The 18,116-nt window shown below is 48.1% G+C and overlaps 1 protein-coding gene across 1 annotated transcript; it reads left to right on the forward strand.

Annotated features, from left to right (window-relative positions):
* Nucleotides 1-1,183: 1,183 nt before the first annotated feature.
* On the forward strand, nucleotides 1,184-15,176 carry LOC119163672 (dual specificity tyrosine-phosphorylation-regulated kinase 2). The gene has a single exon (XM_037415725.2). It carries the CDS (start codon nucleotides 2,295-2,297, stop codon nucleotides 3,930-3,932), a length of 1,638 nt encoding a protein of 545 aa, XP_037271622.1. The 5' UTR covers nucleotides 1,184-2,294; the 3' UTR covers nucleotides 3,933-15,176.
* Nucleotides 15,177-18,116: the final 2,940 nt, after the last annotated feature.

An 18,116-nucleotide genomic window follows, 5' to 3' on the forward strand; every position in this document is an offset into this window, starting at 1 on the left:
AATTCTGTTTTAGAATGTTTTACGCACTTTCCAGATTGATTGATATGTGGGGTTTAACGTCCCAAAACCACTATATGATTATGAGAGACGCCGTAGTGGAGGGCTCCGGAAATTTAGACCACCTGGGGTTCTTTAACGTGCACCCAAATCTGAGCACACGGGCCTACAACATTTCCGCCTTCATCGGAAATGCAGCCGCCGCAGCCGGGATTCGAACCCGCGCCCTGCGGGTCAGCAGCCGAGTACCTTAGCCACTAGACCACCGCGGCGGGGCTATGCACTTTCCAGAGAAACCGCTGCAGGGTTAGACACTTGACATGATATGCTTTTTATTGCGACACAAAACAGAAAAGCAGTGAAAGGGGGTGGACAGTATTTTTAAGGAGCTTCACCTCTAACAACGAAAAAGAAAGAAAAAGCTGTTTTAAGCCATACTATAGTGTAATACTACGATGTTATTCTGAACTTGGTCAAAGTCCGCCATTTATCAGCCCTGATTGGCCCAGAGGGCTGCTGTGGTGGCTCCGATACTTTAGGGTGCTATAAAGGGGAACATATTCGACAGAAATTGTCTGGGTAAAAATTTTATTACCAGATTTTATTTCGATGACATATTGTACATGACATTGTTTTTCCTTTTTAACCTGAATAATCATAGATGAAGTGAGCAAGTGCTATAAATTATCAGAGCGGCAACGTACAGCATTGCAACGGGTAAAACCGTATCTTTCGTACAGGCACGCGAAAAAACGAAAAAGAAAACGCTTACAGAAGCATGCTTTTATCGGACACTCTCGTATTGATACCCAAGTTTAAAAAAAGTAGTCGCACGTTCGTTGTGACCAGTGCACACGACTTTTAATATGAGTACCTGAAGTGTTATCGAAGCAGTGTTCGCTATCTGTCGTGCGATAACCGGAGCCAGAGGCAGGCGCGAAGTAAACATAAATACCCCGTTTCACGACGCATCATGCTCCTTATCACTTGCTAATTGCGTTGCGTTAAATCGAGACTAGCGCACCATGTACCTTTTGGCCAAACAGTTTTACTTCTGACGCAGAACTGCCGTTCAAATTTAGAAGGTGAGTGCGCTCTACGATCATGCTCCCTTTTATTAAATGAAATACCGCGCTGATCTGTCTCACTCGAACTCAGCCGAACCTCAATTTCCTCGTTTCCCCGCGCGCCCAACGAACCTTGGGGCAATGACGTTTTGGTTGGCTCGCAACTTGAAACGTAAGAGCATCCATATTTCAGGAAGGTTCGTTCAATGTACTCAAGCAGTACGATGTCCGTAGGAGTTACGGAGCGGCTGTGGTGGTTGTCTGAAAACCGTCGCGACTTTGCGGTCATTGACACGCCTTTTTATTATTTTCTGTTTCGATGAAAAAGCCGGCCGCCACTTTATCGAGACGAGGTGAGCGTTTGTGTGTGGCTGCCAAAATACGCGAGGACGCGCTTGTACTTGCGAGAACTGTGTGTTCGTCGGCAGGTGTAAAGAAGGAGTGAATGCTTGCGCCGTTTCTCTTTTCTGGCGTGGGCCGCTTCTTGGGCTTGCCCTGGCCCGAACAATGAACTCCGGTGTGCGAGGGAAACGAGAGGGGGCTTCCCCGAAGCGGAACGCGTTAAACAAAGGCAGCAGCCACAACAGCTGTGCCCGAGTACCCGCGTTGAGCGCTGTGTGATTGCTTTCCGCTAGGTCTGTGACTCAGATTGTCGAAGAAACGTCGCCGCATGTTTGCATCTTCCTGGAAATAAGACAGCGCCACCACTGAGGCAGGGTAAGCGAGGCACAGTGATTACCTGGCCAAACCTGCCCGTGCTTTCGGAGGAGCAAGACGGTCGAGCAGGGCTCCAAACAAGCCGGGCAAGCGGCCAACAACCGAGTTAGGAAGCCGTCAAGTGGCGCCGCCTGACAGGACGCGATAGAACCAGACGGCGGCGTCGTCGACCTCTCTCTCTTCTTGCCCGAGTGCGTTACTCCTGGAGGAGGCCATTCTCCCGGTTTTCACCAGCTGATTGGGCGGCGGGGCCCAGCGCGCCCGGCGATTGGTTTAATTTGTACCACGTGACGGCCGGGCGCGTGCGCCATTGGGCGTCGGCAGCAGGGGGCGCTAGTGACGTGACACCCTAGCAACAGGGGCCAGCCACAGCGGCCGGGGCAATAATGGTGGCCCAGTGTAGCGCAGCCGAAGCGGCCGAGCGTCCATGTCCGCGCTAGGCCTGGGTCTCTTGTTCGGTGGCGCGGTGGTGGAGCAGGCGGCGGTGGTTGGAGGCGGCCGCAAGCGGCGGTTATGAGTTCCCGGGAGTGCACCGCGATGCCGCTGTCGCGGACGCGGTCCCTGATCGCCAACATGAACGGCTCAGCGCCTTCGTCGGAGGCCGGCTACATCGAGAAAAACGCCGCCAACAACAACAACTCTTCGGCGCTCGGTGGAAACGGCGGTGGCAACGGGTCCAGTCTGCTGCTGCCGCCCATCAAGAGCCAGACCATCGCGGGCTTCAAGTTCCAGTCGAGCGTGCACAAGCTGTTCGACGTGGACCAGAACGGCGACTCGCCCGACAACAAAGCGGTCGCCGTTGTCGGAAGCGGCGGCGCGGGGAAAACATTGGTGGCCACGCCGGAGCAGGTGATGAAGATGTACATGCACAAGCTAAGCCCGTACGAGCACCACGAGATCTTCAACTACCCGCAAATCTACTTCATAGGCGCCAACGCCAAGAAGCGCCAGGGAGCGCCGGGAACCCCGAACAACTGCGGCTACGACGACGATCAAGGTTCGTACCTCCACGTTCCGCACGACCACATCGCGTACCGCTTCGAGATGCTCAAGGTGATCGGCAAGGGCTCCTTCGGCCAGGTCGTCAAAGCGTACGACCACAAGCAGCACCAACACGTGGCCCTCAAGATGGTTCGCAACGAGAAGCGATTCCACCGGCAGGCTCAGGAGGAGATTCGCATACTGGACTTCCTGCGTCGCCAGGACCGCGACAACACGTTCAACCTGATCCACATGCTGGAGCACTTCACCTTCCGCAACCACACGTGCATCACCTTCGAGCTGTTGTCCATCAACCTGTACGAGCTGATCAAGAAGAACAAGTTCCAGGGCTTCTCCCTGCAGCTGGTGCGCAAGTTCGCCCACTCGCTCCTGCAGTGCCTGGACGCGCTGCACCGCAGTCACATCATACACTGCGACCTGAAACCCGAGAACGTGCTGCTCAAACAGCAGGGTCGATCGGGCATCAAGGTCATAGACTTCGGGTCGTCGTGTTTCGAACACCAGCGCGTCTACACCTACATCCAGTCGCGCTTCTACCGAGCGCCGGAGGTCATACTGGGTGCAAAGTATGGCATGCCCATCGACATGTGGAGTCTCGGCTGCATCCTAGCCGAGCTGCTCACGGGCTACCCACTCCTGCCCGGCGAGGACGAGGCCGATCAGCTGGCCTGCATCATGGAGTTGCTAGGCCCGCCGCCTCAGAAGTTACTCGACCAGGCCAAGCGGGCCAAGAACTTCATCAGCTCCAAGGGCTACCCGCGCTACTGCACCGTCACTACGCTACCCGACGGTGCCGTAGTTCTAGGCGCGGGACGGTCTAGACGCGGAAAGCTGCGCGGTCCTCCGGGCTCCAAGGACTGGTCGAGCGCCCTCAAAGGTTGCGACGACCCCATGTTCGTGGACTTCCTCAAGCGGTGCTTGGAGTGGGACCCCGCGACCCGCATGACTCCGGCGGCGGCGCTGCGGCACGGCTGGCTCCGACGTCGGCTACCGCGTACGCCCCAGACCACGGCGTCGGACTCGACCACGGTGACCCAGAGGTCCTCCGTCTCATCCTCGAGGTCTGTGATCGCCTCCAAGGCGACGCGGCTTGGGGACGAGCTCGCGAGTACGCTCAAACTGCCGCAGATTGGCAATCCTGTGTCGTGATGGTGATTCCGGCCCCTATCCCGCTGTGCGTTCGTGGATTCCTCCTCCCCGGTTTCTTAAAAAACTCGTCTACCAAAACGTCCCCTGCCACTCCTCGTCGTCCGGCTTACGATGACGTCAAATTGAGAGACCCACGGCTACTCGACCACTGTGTGTCAAAAAAAATATGGCCTCGTGCAGTGTATTTGATCTCCCAGGGAGAGAGCTTCGGCGGCTTCAGCGGTTCTCCCCATGCGCTGTGCGGCGCCTTCAACGAACGTAGTGTGTTGTTGGGCGGTGGGTTTTGCTTCTCCGTTATTATTATTTTTTTTTCGGGGTAGCCCGTCACAGGTTGTGGTTGCTGCTTAGTTTGGTGGTGTCATCCGAAAAAAAAAAAAAGTGACGCTTGCGCGGCGATTGTTGGTGATAAAATGACCCGCATCGGCCCGTGTTGAGTAGTAAGCGCCATCGCACCTCTTCGTCTTGGGTTTCCGCTACTGCGGCATCACCGACCAAGCACACCCGGCCGAGGCCTTCCCCGCCCTGCATCGGATTATGCACTACTTCATGTGGCCTCCCTCCCTCCAAAAAACACAGCAACTTCGGACTAAAAGAAGGCTGCGCGCATACCGTGTAAATCGGGCAAGTTGAAGCAACAATCTCCTAATTACTCCGCTAGCACATTCTTCCTATGTCTTTTCTCTCTCTCTCTGCTGTTTTTCTGAGATCGAATGAATTCAATCGTATAAACCAATTTACTATTCGCCCGTCAAAGGCTCGATTGTGCAGTGTGGGAAGTACCGGTTTTACACTTTTTTTGTTTCCCCCGTATTGCTGAGATAGTCGTTTTTAAGAGCCGGGCGTATAATTTTATTAATAATGCACGCCTTGTGCAAAAAATCCCCCCTTTTCCCCCTACCTTTTATGTCGCTGTTGCGGAGTTGTTTTTTGAGTTGCCTGCCCGGACCTTGTTGCGCATCAATTCTTGTCGAGTGCTGTATTGTTTTCCTGTACAAATGTGTTTTTTTTGTGTGGGGATTTCAGTCAGGGGGAGTGTTTTTTTTTCTTCCTGTAGGCGGTTCCCCCAAACTTTATTTCATATACATAAGCATGTCTACGAAGGCCTCGCCCCTGTTTTGACCTCATTTGAACTCTTGCATGGCACACTGCCGTTTTTATTTAAAGCCCCATTTTTTATAACGTTATTTTTGTTCCCGCTTATTCACGATGAACTTCCTCGCGGGGCTTGAAAGAGAGACGCCAGGTCTGCTAAGTGCGGCGTACAGATGGTTGTTGCGATCCATTTCCCGATCGGAAAGGGTTTTGGCAGTTTTAAAAACAACCGTTAACGTAAAGGCTTTGCCGCGTACGAGGGAAAGAAACACAGAATGGAGTCCGCAGATCTGTGATATTTTGTGTGTACTGACATGTAGTGGGGGCGCTGGTTCAGGCCAAGGAGGATTCAAGAAACCAAAATGCTGTAGTTGAAGTTGTGTCTCTCAAGCGCAGCCAAGAAACCGCCATCTTACCAGTGCCAGTGTGAAACGTCAGCGTGTAGCTAAAAAAAAAAAAAAAAAACGTAGCGTTTTCCTCACACGTCTAATCCATTTGATCCGCGTAATTTGTTGGACCAGATAGCGCGTGACGTGTGCCTCTGTGTTAGGTTTCCTTCAGAACGGCAACCTAATATTAGAGATCCTGGATTAGCGCAATCTGGAACAGTGATATGTTATTTGATAATTAGCCTAATGTTAACACCAACAAAGCAAAGCCGCGACCAGTAACGAGTCAAAATCGGAGGGAGGCGTACCATGGCTTCACCTTTGCCGGTGTTTGGAGGAAGAAGAAGACGCTTAATTCCACGGCGCAGTCTCTACCGGTAATGCATCGCGACTTCCACTGCAGCATTAAAAAAAAAAAAATCCGCCTTGGTTCAGGCACTCACTCGCTTAACGCGCTAGCCCTAAAGCTAGCGCCAAACTAGAACCAGCCACCCCGCAACATTTTTTGTTTTATTTCGCGCGTCGCATCTTTGTTCTCGTCTGCGTTCATTTCATCTTTCTCACCGAGGCATCGCCGGGGTTGGTTGCCCGCCGTGGCGGTTGCACAGGCACTTTTTTCCCCCTCTGTGCTTCGTCCGCGAACCCCTCTTTCCGGTTATATTTGGGTTGGAGAGCGAGCGTGGAGGGCAAGCGGGCTCGGCTACGTTTTTTTTTTTACTTCTTCGTCTGCTTCATCGTTTCCTCCTTGCCGTGAGGGCGCTACCTCCTCTCCACTGAAGCTTTCCAGGAAGAAATGAAAGATGGCAAAAAGAAACATTTTCGCGTCGCCGCTGTCGGTGCATCGACTGCTCTGGAAACCTTCTAAAGGGCGCATTGTCGCCTAGCCTTTAGCGCAGCGGCTTCCCCCCTTCTCGGTCACCTATAACAGCTGCCGCGTCCTTCTTTCTTCATTTCTCTGAGTGCGAAGAAAGAGGGAAAGAAAATGAAATGTAGTGAAGAGTAGTGAGTTCACCCCCCGAGAAGCGGGTCTTCTCGATCACGGGTGCCATCGCCGCCATGTTGGATGTGTGCGTTCGCTCCAAGCTTGAGTAGGGCAAACGCTGCAGGCGCCAATTCGCTTTTGTTGCATCACTAGCGCCTTTTCTGTTTGCTTCGCCTTCGTGTGTGTTGCCCGTAGTATCTTTTATCCAGCAAATCTTAGTCTTTATTTGAAGCTATCTTGGACTCTCTTTTGTGTGACGTAGGATAAAAATATTGTATCCTTTTGAGTCCGTAGGTTCACTTTTTATTGCGATCGGGGTTAATATGGGTGGGATTTCTCGATCGCGATTGATCGGTGCACTCAATCAATGAGTGAGTGAGTGAAACTCATTAAACAATTGTATCAGGCCAGTTGGGCGCTTGTGTGTTCTGTGTAGTAGTTGCTGCGCTTCCTACCAAGATGAGTGAAACAACTTTATTAGGTCCAAACGCGGTCCCAAACTCATCCAGATCGAGCGTTCTTTCTTCTGTTTTATTTGTGTGGCATGGAAGGAAAATCGCCTGTCCGTTCGATTCCGATGGGCGCCGATCGGGATGGGATTTCTCGATTGCGATTGAACAACAATCGCCTCCACGCGGCACAAAACTAACCTGGATCGAGTGTGGCGAAATCGCGATTTGGTTCCAGATCCGAGATTGCCATGCATACACACATCTCGATCGGGCGTCATCGCGTTTGAAAGTGACAGTGCAGCTGCACCCGATGTCCGGATCGGTCCTTATAGCGATCGAGAAAGTGGTTTGACCTCGTTGATGCATTTCCATTTTTTTCTTTGTTTCGATTACGTCTTCACTTTCGAATTCGCCAGCCCAAAAAAAGAACTCTATGAATGACAATACTCAGCTTTCTTCCCTTCTTTCTGTTTCTCCTAGTTTTGTAGTGACGGCGGCTTTCTCAAGTGAAACCAAAGAAAGGGTTATTTCAAATGAATAAAAAAAAAACAGTGGCAACGAATGCTCAAAGTAAACAAGAAGAGAAAGAAATGTGTGACATCTTGGCTCGATTGCCAACTTCCTTGCCCTCTTTTTCTTATTTTCTTTATTGCACATACACAAAGCGCGAAAATGTTCGCGAAAACGCATCTCCATCACTCTTGAAGGAGGTGGGAAAAAAAAATATGAAGGAACTACTGCCAATGACCTGTGATAACTGCAGACTTATACTTCTCAGTGCAGTGCATGCACCCCCCCCACCCCAATTCCCTTTCTGACTACGCGCCATTTTGTTGCTCTGAATGCACGGGCAATGCTTTTCCTCTGAAGTACAACAACGTTCCAATGGTTGAACTTATAAATGAACTGAGGCTGTTTGGTTTTGGCAGTTGGTCACAGAGTTGGGTCATTATGGTGACGGTCAAGAGTTGTCGGAAGTGACCTGAACAGTTTTAACCTCACTTGTCTCAAGCGACACTACCTCTGCTTTTGTTCGCTTTGCGACTGGAGGACCTCTGGCACTTCAAGGCCGCAGCAGGTCTGCGAACCTTGAACAAAAAGCAAGGGTTTCCAAAACCCACTTTAAAATTGCATAGTTGTTTCTTCTACATCATTGCCCCTATATTCAAATTATATTCAAATATTCAAAATATAAAGCTTTTGCAGCTGCCTGTCCTGAATAGTTTGGCGCAAGCCTACTCAAAATAGCTTTCGATTGCTCTTTCGGGTAGTAGATGAGAGTGGGTTGCCATCACGTCACGGGTAGTTGAATCAAAGCGGGCGTCATCCGATGCCGATATTTCAACCCTTGGTTTCCATTTTGCTGTGGCCTCCCCCTGACTGGTAGTTTAGAGAAGTGGGACTGAAGCAACCGATGCCAGTCAAGGGAGTTCCTCCTTGTCGTGCTCCCCGAGTAATCGTGTCTAGTTAAATCGAAAGTAGATGAACTTGTTCGATAACTGTGGTTGTGAGATAGTGGTGCTCTTAGAAAAAAAAAAAGAAATGGCCATTTTAGTTTTGTGTAGGTATTCTCAATAGATCTGACTTTGGAAAACACTGTTGTTTCGTGTTCTGGTAGGCATAGGTTGTCCAGCGCGGTAAGCTGTGCGTTGTTGTTTGCACAGTGACTGCGGACTATTGTAAAATCTTTTTTTTGCTCGTGTTCACGCCTAGTGCTAGGAGAGATCGCAGCGTGAAACATATTGTCTCTTTTTAGGATTGTGACATCTTACTCTATGTTTCCGTAGAAGTCGGACTCTGTAGATACTCATGTTTCCCCTTCCTTTTTTTCTTATGCAGATGAAAAATTTATCACAGCCATTGCAGCTTTGTGAGGCCTCGGGTACTGCTTGCATTTTCTTTTCTTTGGCACCACGGCTTGTGGGACATCTTTCTAACAAAATGGGAAGTAAAAAGAATAGAACAGGTTTACGGAAAGAAAGACTGGTAAAGTTGACCTATACCCTCCTGCTTACATTATTGAAAGTTGATTAAATTCTAGAAAACTTTAAGGCTGCAACATTGTTCAACCTAACTCAGAAAATTTCATAGTAATGTTCATCTTTAAGGTCGGCAGAAATAAACATCGGAGCATTGACAATGTGCGACTTCACCTTATTACAAAATCTGGCTGTCGTTCATTGCTCGCTATCAAAATGCTCTGCAGCTGACGTACGTGGTTATTGAGCATGAATCGAGCCAGTCCATCACTTTGTAGAATTTAATACGACATTGAATTGGCAGTCAATCCGCATCTAACTGTGATTTCCTAACCGCAGAGTTTGCTCACTTAGTAAAGCAACCTGCCGGTAAAGCTTTGATGCTGGGCTTGAATCCCACATTTAGATAAATTTGTTCACTTCTAGGGAGCTTTCTTTCTGAGAAATCTGTGTAGACATCCTTTTAGCTTTCTGCTACATACGGATGACAGGACACTGTCATCCGTATGTAGCAGAAAGGACAGTTCTCCCCTTATCCTGAATTCAATTCGGTAGGAATGTGTTCTAGTACGTCATGGGTGTCTGCAGAATTTTGTCTTGGAAGGGTGCAAACCCATGTGGCATTGCAGTATGGCTTGGCCTCGTTCACACTTCAGTTTTGTTAACGTCGCTTCCTAGCGCAACAGAGTGGAACACAGGGCTGTGACACGAATCTCATTCACCTGCAAGCTTCACGGAATGCACGTTTGGCAACTCTGGTGTAGCGAGCGGTCGGTGACCGATCGACTGTTGGCAGACTTCCTGGCAGCTACAAAGCGGCACATACGTGTGCTAGACCGCCCGAGAAGACGGTCGCAAGGTTGAAGACCTCGGGCCGACTTTTGATTTGTCAGCTGTAGCTCTTTAAGGAACACCCCCCCTTCCCTTCTCTGCCGGCCCGGCATTGGATCCATGCCCATTCGTATGGAGACCCCTTGCCGGCACATCAGACGAGCCGCTGCTCAGAGTTTAATTTGTATGGCAAAGGGGTGTTGGGCCATGATCCCTTTTGGGTGTGGTTGGGCCTCATCCTTAGCTTGATGCGGAAGGAGCCTTTCTGTGGCCCAGTGTTCCACATTGCCCCCTTGTCCGGAAATGCTGGCAGGTCCTCTTTATCCTTCCGTGGTGTTCTGCCTTTTGATGTTGGCGATGCGCAGGAAAGCTCGGGGCTCAGGGAGGGGGTTCCTATTTATAGCTGTGCCACAGCGTTTTGCTTTTTTGGTTGAGGCCAAGTTTTTCGCTTGTGCTGGGACCACATGCTCTTTTTCTTCCGAGATCTGTGCGTGACCTGCTCACGCGCTTTTGCAGGTCTCACGTTCCTCGAGCGGGGTGAGCCGTGTTAACTCATGAACAACACTCGTGCTTGTTGTAAGTTGTGATGTTACCAGCGTTAAGACGCGCATTTTGTACTGGTGTTGTACTCTGTTTCTCGCGAGCTAAGTCCTTCATGGTCGTGTGGAATGTTTGTGCTTTGCGAGAGGCTTTTTAGTACGCTGTACTGTCTCTTCATGATCACTCACTCCGATTAGCACTGTAAGAAACTTTGTTGTCATTAGCGTAGGTAGCATCGTGCAGAGATGTGAAGCATCGTCTGAAAACTTTGAGCAATGCTTTTAAAAAACATTGGCCCTTCTCTGATGCCACATCTATCTGCACTTTTTCCTTTTTAAGTCTAGCGCCTATTTCAGGTCTTCTCACTCTGGTTGTTTAAATAGGTCTCTATTCACAGCTATTTTTATCCCCTGATGCTAGCTAGCTACTTGTCTGGTAGCGTCGAAACGTTAGACTGTCACTATTGTTTCTGTCAGTGAACGTACACTAACTTGTGGCAACTACTACAGACTACTTGGTAGTAGTAGACACATAGCTTTGAATGTGCGTGGGTCTTAGTGCTGCACGAATGAATTATTTAGGCACGTCTCTCATGAACAGCTGTCATAGACAAACTTCCCATCCTTCAAGTAAAAGAGATTGTTTTCTCGAGCTCCTGAATGGTTGAAGAGCTGATCGATGCACTTTTTGTATTAGAGCAGCCAGCTTATTTTTAAAATTATATGCAGCTCATGAGAACTAAAGTGCATTGCATTGCGGCGTATCAAGCCGCCAAACGATGGTTTATGACGCACTGACTAGAAGCTGAGCTTTGAAACATATGATCATGAAATGACCCTTTGCAGTGTACCAATGCTACAAGTCGTGCTATGGCAGACGCCTGGGTGCAGACAAGGCTGTTTAAAAACAATGAATATAATGTGAGCAACTTGTTTCGTGCAGATTTGCTTAGTGACAACATGCAGCTAATCAGTTGCGAAGCACGGTAAAGCAGTCAAAAGATGGGCCGTGAACTGTAATAGCCATCAGGATAATCTCTTTGCTATTGCAAAGTGAATGCAGCTCTTTTGTAGCTTCAAAGTCCTGCTGTAACAATATCTCGTAAAGCAGTCAAAAGATGGGCCGTGAACTGTAATAGCCATCAGGATAATCTCTTTGCTATTGCAAAGTGAATGCAGCTCTTTTGTAGCTTCAAAGTCCTGCTGTAACAATATCTCGGATTGTGTGAAATCAGATACTGGACACGTATGGCAACACAACCTCTGCGAAATTTCCTGTTTTAAGTGTAAGTGGGCGCATCACAAAAATTTTCAGAAAGACAGACGCCCACATCGCAGCTGCTCTTAACATTGCAGTGCGTATATTGGATAACTGGTGGTTGTATGGAGGAGGTGCCATGGGAATGGATTAGCAGTTAAGGAGTGACTTAAACCCTGCATTCACAAATTCTCCTCGACTCGAATTTCTTCATTCACTAGGCAGAGTTGAGCACTACGCCGCGGCTCAACTGAAAATGACGCTTCACTTCTCGGTAATCTTGACAGATTATCGCTGATATGCAGTGATTTTCTCTGCCTAAAGGCAACCGCTCCCATCAACTTTCTCAATTCAAGGTGAAGCGTCGAGTGAAGGCATGTTTTAGAATATGGGGGTAAGTGTGAAAGTTGGAAGGAATCAAATGGAATCTAATTGCACAAGATGGTAGCAGTTTCATATCGTTGAGAGAGGCCTTTGTCCTGGAGTTGGTATCGGCGTATTCCGTCTGTGAGATGATTGTAACAGGGTAAATTTGGGAGCTCTGTGAAATTCCACATCGGCCTTGGTGTAAGCAAAGGAGTACAAGTTATAGATTGTGCCACTCACGCAAATTCACGTGCCACTACGTTTTCTACGCTCTACCAGTAGCCGCCAGCCTTCATGCCTCAAGGCACTTGCCGTCTTGTATATTAGCACTGTTAAAAATGGCCAGTCACGTGTGTCCCCGGGCCAGATACCAGGTAGTTGCAAGCTTTGTACGTTTCGCGCATCCTCCTAGCTGTGTACGTCTGCCGACACTGCACATGGATCAGCTCTGCGCGTTTCATTGCACTTGTGATGGCGCACCTCGCCGTATTTTTCTTTTTCTCGTTTCGTCCGCTAGCTGCAGACGTGCCGTGCATGCATTTGCTAATAAAACCAGTGGTATTAAGATGCCGTGCAGCTTAGGTGGTCCTGTGCCAGACTTCAGGGACCCTTGTGTGGCTTGCTCAAAAACCGCCATCTCTCTCCCCGCAGTACGCGTTGTTGCGGCAGCATTTAAATAGCTCTTGTCCTGTTGAAGAGGAGAGGGGGTCGATGTGTGTTGCCCCGGGCAGCGGAAGCAGCAGCTTAACTGTTGTATAAGTTGTCGTGCAGCCAGCGCACGCTGATCTCACCAGGGCTGCCGTCTTCCAGGGGTGGGTTCTATTTAGGAAGGGTGTGCACCGGGATGTGGTGGTCCCGGGTCGACTGAGAACGGTTCCGGAACACTGTTTCGCCCTCTTCTGCGGTTGTTATCGACGACACCCTCTCTTTGTTTCTTTTAAGGGACAATAAAAAGATGGATCTTTCTCTCGCTTCAGTGAATTAAGCTTTTGCAGTACCGATTGCAGTGGTGTTGTTGCGAGAATACGCTTGGGTGAGACAGAAAATGTGCGAGAAAGAGAATGCACTGTGTCGTCATTGATAGCGGCCTGCTAGGGACCTGCCCAATTCTGCAGTGGTAAAAACAAGCTACTTTGTATTGAGAAGCTATAAACTTTAACATAGCGGGTTTAAGGAAATTTCGGTTAGCCAGTGTGGCCAAAAGTACGATCAAGAAAGGGTCAGAACTTTGTGGTGTTACACTGGCATGCATATGCGAAAGTTCTAGTGTCGAGTGCATGAAATGGTTCATTTTCTTTTCTGATGACAAATTCATAATCGTGAAATTAATGAAAATGGATTCCTTCGAATGTTTTATCAGTCTAACTGATTTAGCGCTTGCTTTAGTGTTTTTTTTAACATCTTTTTTTGCTTTGCGAGTTCCACTTTGCTTTCCAGAAAGACTCTCCAGTTTTTATTGGCAGCTGTTTCGGTCTTGTCTCCTTCCACCTTGGAAAGAAGAACTGGTGAGGATAGACGCGCACATCACCAGTCTCTCTGGGGGCTCTGCGGGGGCACTTCTCGTCTGCGGAAGGTCGTCGTGTTTTCATTGGCCGCAGACTCGCTCAGCAAATCTGTCTCCGAGAACTGTGTTTGAAAGATGGAGCAAGGGCACTCTGTCTGCGCGGCCGTCTCGGCAGCTGGGCTGCCGCATTTGGAACAGAGAAGCAGAGCAACCGTTTAGGGGTCACATGCATCCGCTAACACTCTGCATTCTGCTGCGAGGTGCTTCTCTCTTTTTCTTTTTTGTGAAGCACTGCACTCTTCTTGGTGTTCTTGCCAAGATGGTGTGACAGGGTGTGGCCTGACCTGCTGCTTTGTTTTCTTTAACTCTCTTCCGCGGTTGTTGCTGGAGACACAAATTGCAGTAGCTGGTACGTAAAATTGGCAGGCTCATTTCATCATCTATACAACATAGGGCACTTGGTCCCCGTGGAGACGTCAGAGATATTGTCGCGGAATTAGCTCTTGCTTTTCTCATCGTTCTTTTTTTTTTTCCTCTTAGGAGCATGTCGTGCGTGTGTAATGCGGGCATGTGCAGCTTCGGGTTCAACGTATGCGATGCGTCTTGTGGGTGTTTGTTAACAGGTACGCTTTTGCTCGTCACCTACGTGCATTTGTGAGCTGTTGTAGTATCTTGAAAATGAAGGGTCGCCGCGGTTGATGCAAATGGTGCAGGCAAAAAAAAAAAAGACACCTTATAGCGCAGCTTAGGAATCTCTACATCCGAAGAGCCACAGTCCTGGTGATAGAATTGTAATTATATTCATATATGCTATCATTTCAATTGGTACGTATTTTTCAGTTATAATATTTGTCATAAAAATTTGCGCAAGTTCGCCGAAGTGCATGGCTGATAGTTACACATTTGTGTAGCAGATGTCTTCATATAAGAAAATGCAACAATGGACATACCCGCATGTTAATTAGTAATCTGCCTGGTCAAAGTACTAAGGAAAGTTGCTATTCTTTGTCTTTATCATCCAATAATCTAACTTTTCAATGAACAGAGTTCTCCCTGTGTAGTTTGAATTGCGGCTAGCCAAGGCTCGCAACCTCGCCTTAAGGGCTGCAATGAGTGCCTACTGCGCGAACTTGCTTGCGCGACTGCATCACTCGCGACGACCCAGACACTTGTTAGGGACCCATAAGTTGGTGCGTGGACCTCTCTGCAACACGCCGCACCGCTTGTACGGTCTCGTGTTGGGCCTCGACACCCTTCTAGGAGCACCCCGCTCTCCCCGAGGGTGTCTGTGGCATTGTTGAACTTTCTGTTCCTCTTACTCTAGTGTTCAAATCTTTAGGTCTCGTACATGTCTGTGTACTACTCGGGAGGCAGGTGTCACACGGTAATTGTGTGCTTGCGCTTTGCTCCCTTGTGTCTTAGACTGAAGCCATTGAACTGTGGTTTTGCACACATTGAGTGTGTGCTTTTTTTTTTTTTTTGTCTCTATCTCACGGTCGGGACTTGGGAGGAGAGGAGACGACGACGCGCTCTCTTTTTAGTCAAGTGCGGGTGCCGCGTGGATTCGTGGCACCTTCAGCCATTGGTGGCGTCGATGTTGTCTGCCGAACCCTGTACAGAGGACGCTTTTGTGAGTGCTTTAGTGAATTGTGGAAATGTTGGCGGTGCGTTGGACCGCCCCTTTAATCTTTTTTTTTTTTGCAAACATAGTGGCTGTGGAAATGGCTTGTGTGTGCATGTATGTGTGTGCGCGAGTGCATTTTAGGGTGTGCACGGTTGCTATGTGAAACTTCCAGCATTGTACATATGTGGACTGGAATTAAACAATGTGTGATGAACTTTTACACACCTAGGCTTTTTTCCATAGTCTTTATTTGGCTTCTGCGGCTGCTCAGGCGACTTGGTGGCTTGGAGCCAGTCTGTCTGCTACGCCTGCCAGTAAAATGTGCATGTTACACGGGAGAGTGAGCAAGGCAGTGGCTGACTGTCCTGAAATTGAAAGAGCTTTGTAATTCGAAGAAGTGCGAGCTCTAGTGCTCAAACAGCCCGCTTGTAGATCACATGACTACACTGGAATCTCGGTATATCATTGTGACTTGCTGGAACAAGCGTGTTCCTGATTACAGATCACTTACGAGGCTTTCAGAGAAACTTTTGTATGGTGTGTCCATCCACAGTACAAAACAGGGTATTATAATTTTAAAGAACCTTTCGTTTTTGGTTAAGTTTTGATGTGGGAAATAAGGTGTTCTACCTTTAAGCTTCTGTTGAGTTTAACTAATGCACCAGACTAGTGTGGCGTGAATAATGAGAAATGAAGTGCGAATTAAGCCAGAATTTTATTGAGCTAGTTCCGACAGACAGTAGGGGCACCAAAACATTTGACATGCTTGTGCGTCGATGTTCCCTTGTCATCCCTATCTATGTGTTGCTGTAACAACTGTGAAATTCCTGTTCCCATTTGATTTGAAATGCAAAGAATCTATACTTTAGTAGGTCATGCATTCACATTCGCCTCTTATGAAGTAAGTCATAGCGGGCTTGCTGTGGAATAAGTACATTTGCGGATTTAAAAGTAAAAGAGGATACTTATTTACTTCGTGAGGCATATTTAGTGATTGGTTACTCTATTTTATTTGCGCTATGCTAGGACAATCGCTGCATCTCCTTTGAAGTATCTAGAGAAGAGACAGGCCTAATATCGTGTAGCTTCTGAACCACTTAACTTCATGGTAAAATACATTGAATGCCAGCTGAGGAGATTCAGTGATAGCAGTTTACACAAGTAGACATATTTAGTGCTCCCTGGTTCGTTCGTAATGGCCGTAAATGTGCCCGGCTTTTCACCGTACGTTCTGATCCACAATTCGTCTCAAAGCATATAAAGCAAAATAGCCATGCTGGCTGTTTTTGGCTTTCTCAGATTTTGTCGCTTAGAAATGTGATGTTAAGCAACATGTTGTAGTTTGTAGTTTTAACCATTCCCCTGGATTTGTTGAGTGCATAATTGCAACTGCTGTGGATTACCAGCAAATATAGTGTATGCTGAATTTCTGGTTATTTGAGAACTATCTTTGCGTCATTTCTGACACTGCAATAATTGATTTTGCCTCTGTACGACAAATCTAAGGGCAATTTTGAGTGCAAGCTTAACGTCACAGCCAAGACGGCCGTGTCCCAGCAGTATCCCTATTATTAAACCTTTTGTATGTGGGTTGGCAGTTTGCGTCTAGAAATTGTGGGGTCATTTTGGTGACGGAACAGAACCTGCGAGTTGACAATGTCCAAGTAACAGCTATCCATACCCAGCTACTTGTTTCTGAAAAATCGCTTATGCTCACCCTTTGAGTTTTGGCTTCTTGATCGGCCGTAAATGCAGTAATTTGACCTGTGGTGAGAACAAGAAAATTTGGCGTGTTTCTTCACATCCAGAACACATATTCTGTGGTCTAGAATCAGCGTGCGAAGTGTTTGTTAGCAAAGTGAGTTTTTGACTTGTCGTACAAAGTCACGGGAATGTACACAATAAGGCACCAACAAATTATACAATGATTTTCAGTTTTCACGTTGCACTCGTCACTCAAACACCCAAAAGCTTGGTGCTATTTGATATCCCAAGACAAAGTCAACTGCTTCACAGAAGCTTCACTTCCCGTACATTCAAATGTGCTTGTTGGATTAACATTTCACTTGGCTTTTGCCACACCGCACCACACATGCCACCGCAGGCTCTTTCACTGAGCGCCACATTGCCGTAAGGCCTATGCTTTTTTTTTTCTGCGCCAACACTGACGGCAGCGCCACCGCGTGTTGGCCCGCGTATGACGTCTTGGCACAATACACAAGACCTACAGGAACAATGCACGAACGTCAGTGACGGCATTTTGAGGTACAATTTTCAGCGACTTCTCACTGTCTCCCTGGTGGACAAGCTAGTCGGGAATAGGCGTACCTTTCGCCGTACTGGCCGTACAACGGAATGCTAGCCTTGATGACGTCGGGAGTATCTATTCGCGTCACGTCAAAGTACGCCGTTTAAATGTATGAAATGCGCGGCCTCGGCTGTGTTTCTGTAGAGGAACAGGTCGAGATGAAAGGTACACCTTTTCACTTACCGGCTGTGCAACACAATGGCGACCCTGATGACGTCAAAAGTATTTCAGCGACGTGGTATACGCCATTTTGGTGTCGAAAATGTGCCGTCTTGTATCTTGCTAGAGCGGTAAATGTGCGGATTTGTTCCTCTTCTGTATTACAGTTATTTTACGACGCGCACCTTTGCGGATATCTTGGAGGTTGAGGTAAAAGAGCAGCTTTTAGCTGTACTGATTTTGCAGCAAAAATGGCGGACGTGATGATGTCAGGAGTGTTTGTGTGACGTAAACGTGCAACCTACGGATTCGCAGGTTTCTATATCGGCAGAATGACCTAGGTCAAAAAGTGGCTTTTCACTGTACTGGCCGTAAAACAGTAAAGGAAGCTTTATGACGTCAATTATTGCTCTACTTAAGGCTCCGGTCAGGGTATGGTAGCAACAGGCTTCTAGTAGAGCACGGGAATGTATTCTGCTTTCAAGCCCTTGCAAGCAGTCACCGGCCTGTTTTCTTTACGCCTTCCTCGCCCAATCTGCGCCTTTCTATTTTAATAAGCGTAAACATGGGGTAGGTCACGTAGACCTTGCAACGTTCAGAAAGAACGCGCATGCTAAAAAAAAAAAAAAGCCCGAAGATGAAACAGAGATGTTTGACTTTGTGTGAAAGGAAAGAAAAAAAAAAGAAAGCAGTGTAGGCGC

The sequence above is a fragment of the Rhipicephalus microplus genome, chromosome 9 (genome assembly GCF_043290135.1).
Source record: "Rhipicephalus microplus isolate Deutch F79 chromosome 9, USDA_Rmic, whole genome shotgun sequence".
NCBI lineage: Eukaryota > Metazoa > Arthropoda > Arachnida > Ixodida > Ixodidae > Rhipicephalus > Rhipicephalus microplus.

Excerpts from the sequence above, each read along its gene's own strand:
- LOC119163672 (XM_037415725.2), top strand. The coding sequence starts at position 2,295 with ATGAGTTCCCGGGAGTGCACCGCGATGCCGCTGTCGCGGACGCGGTCC.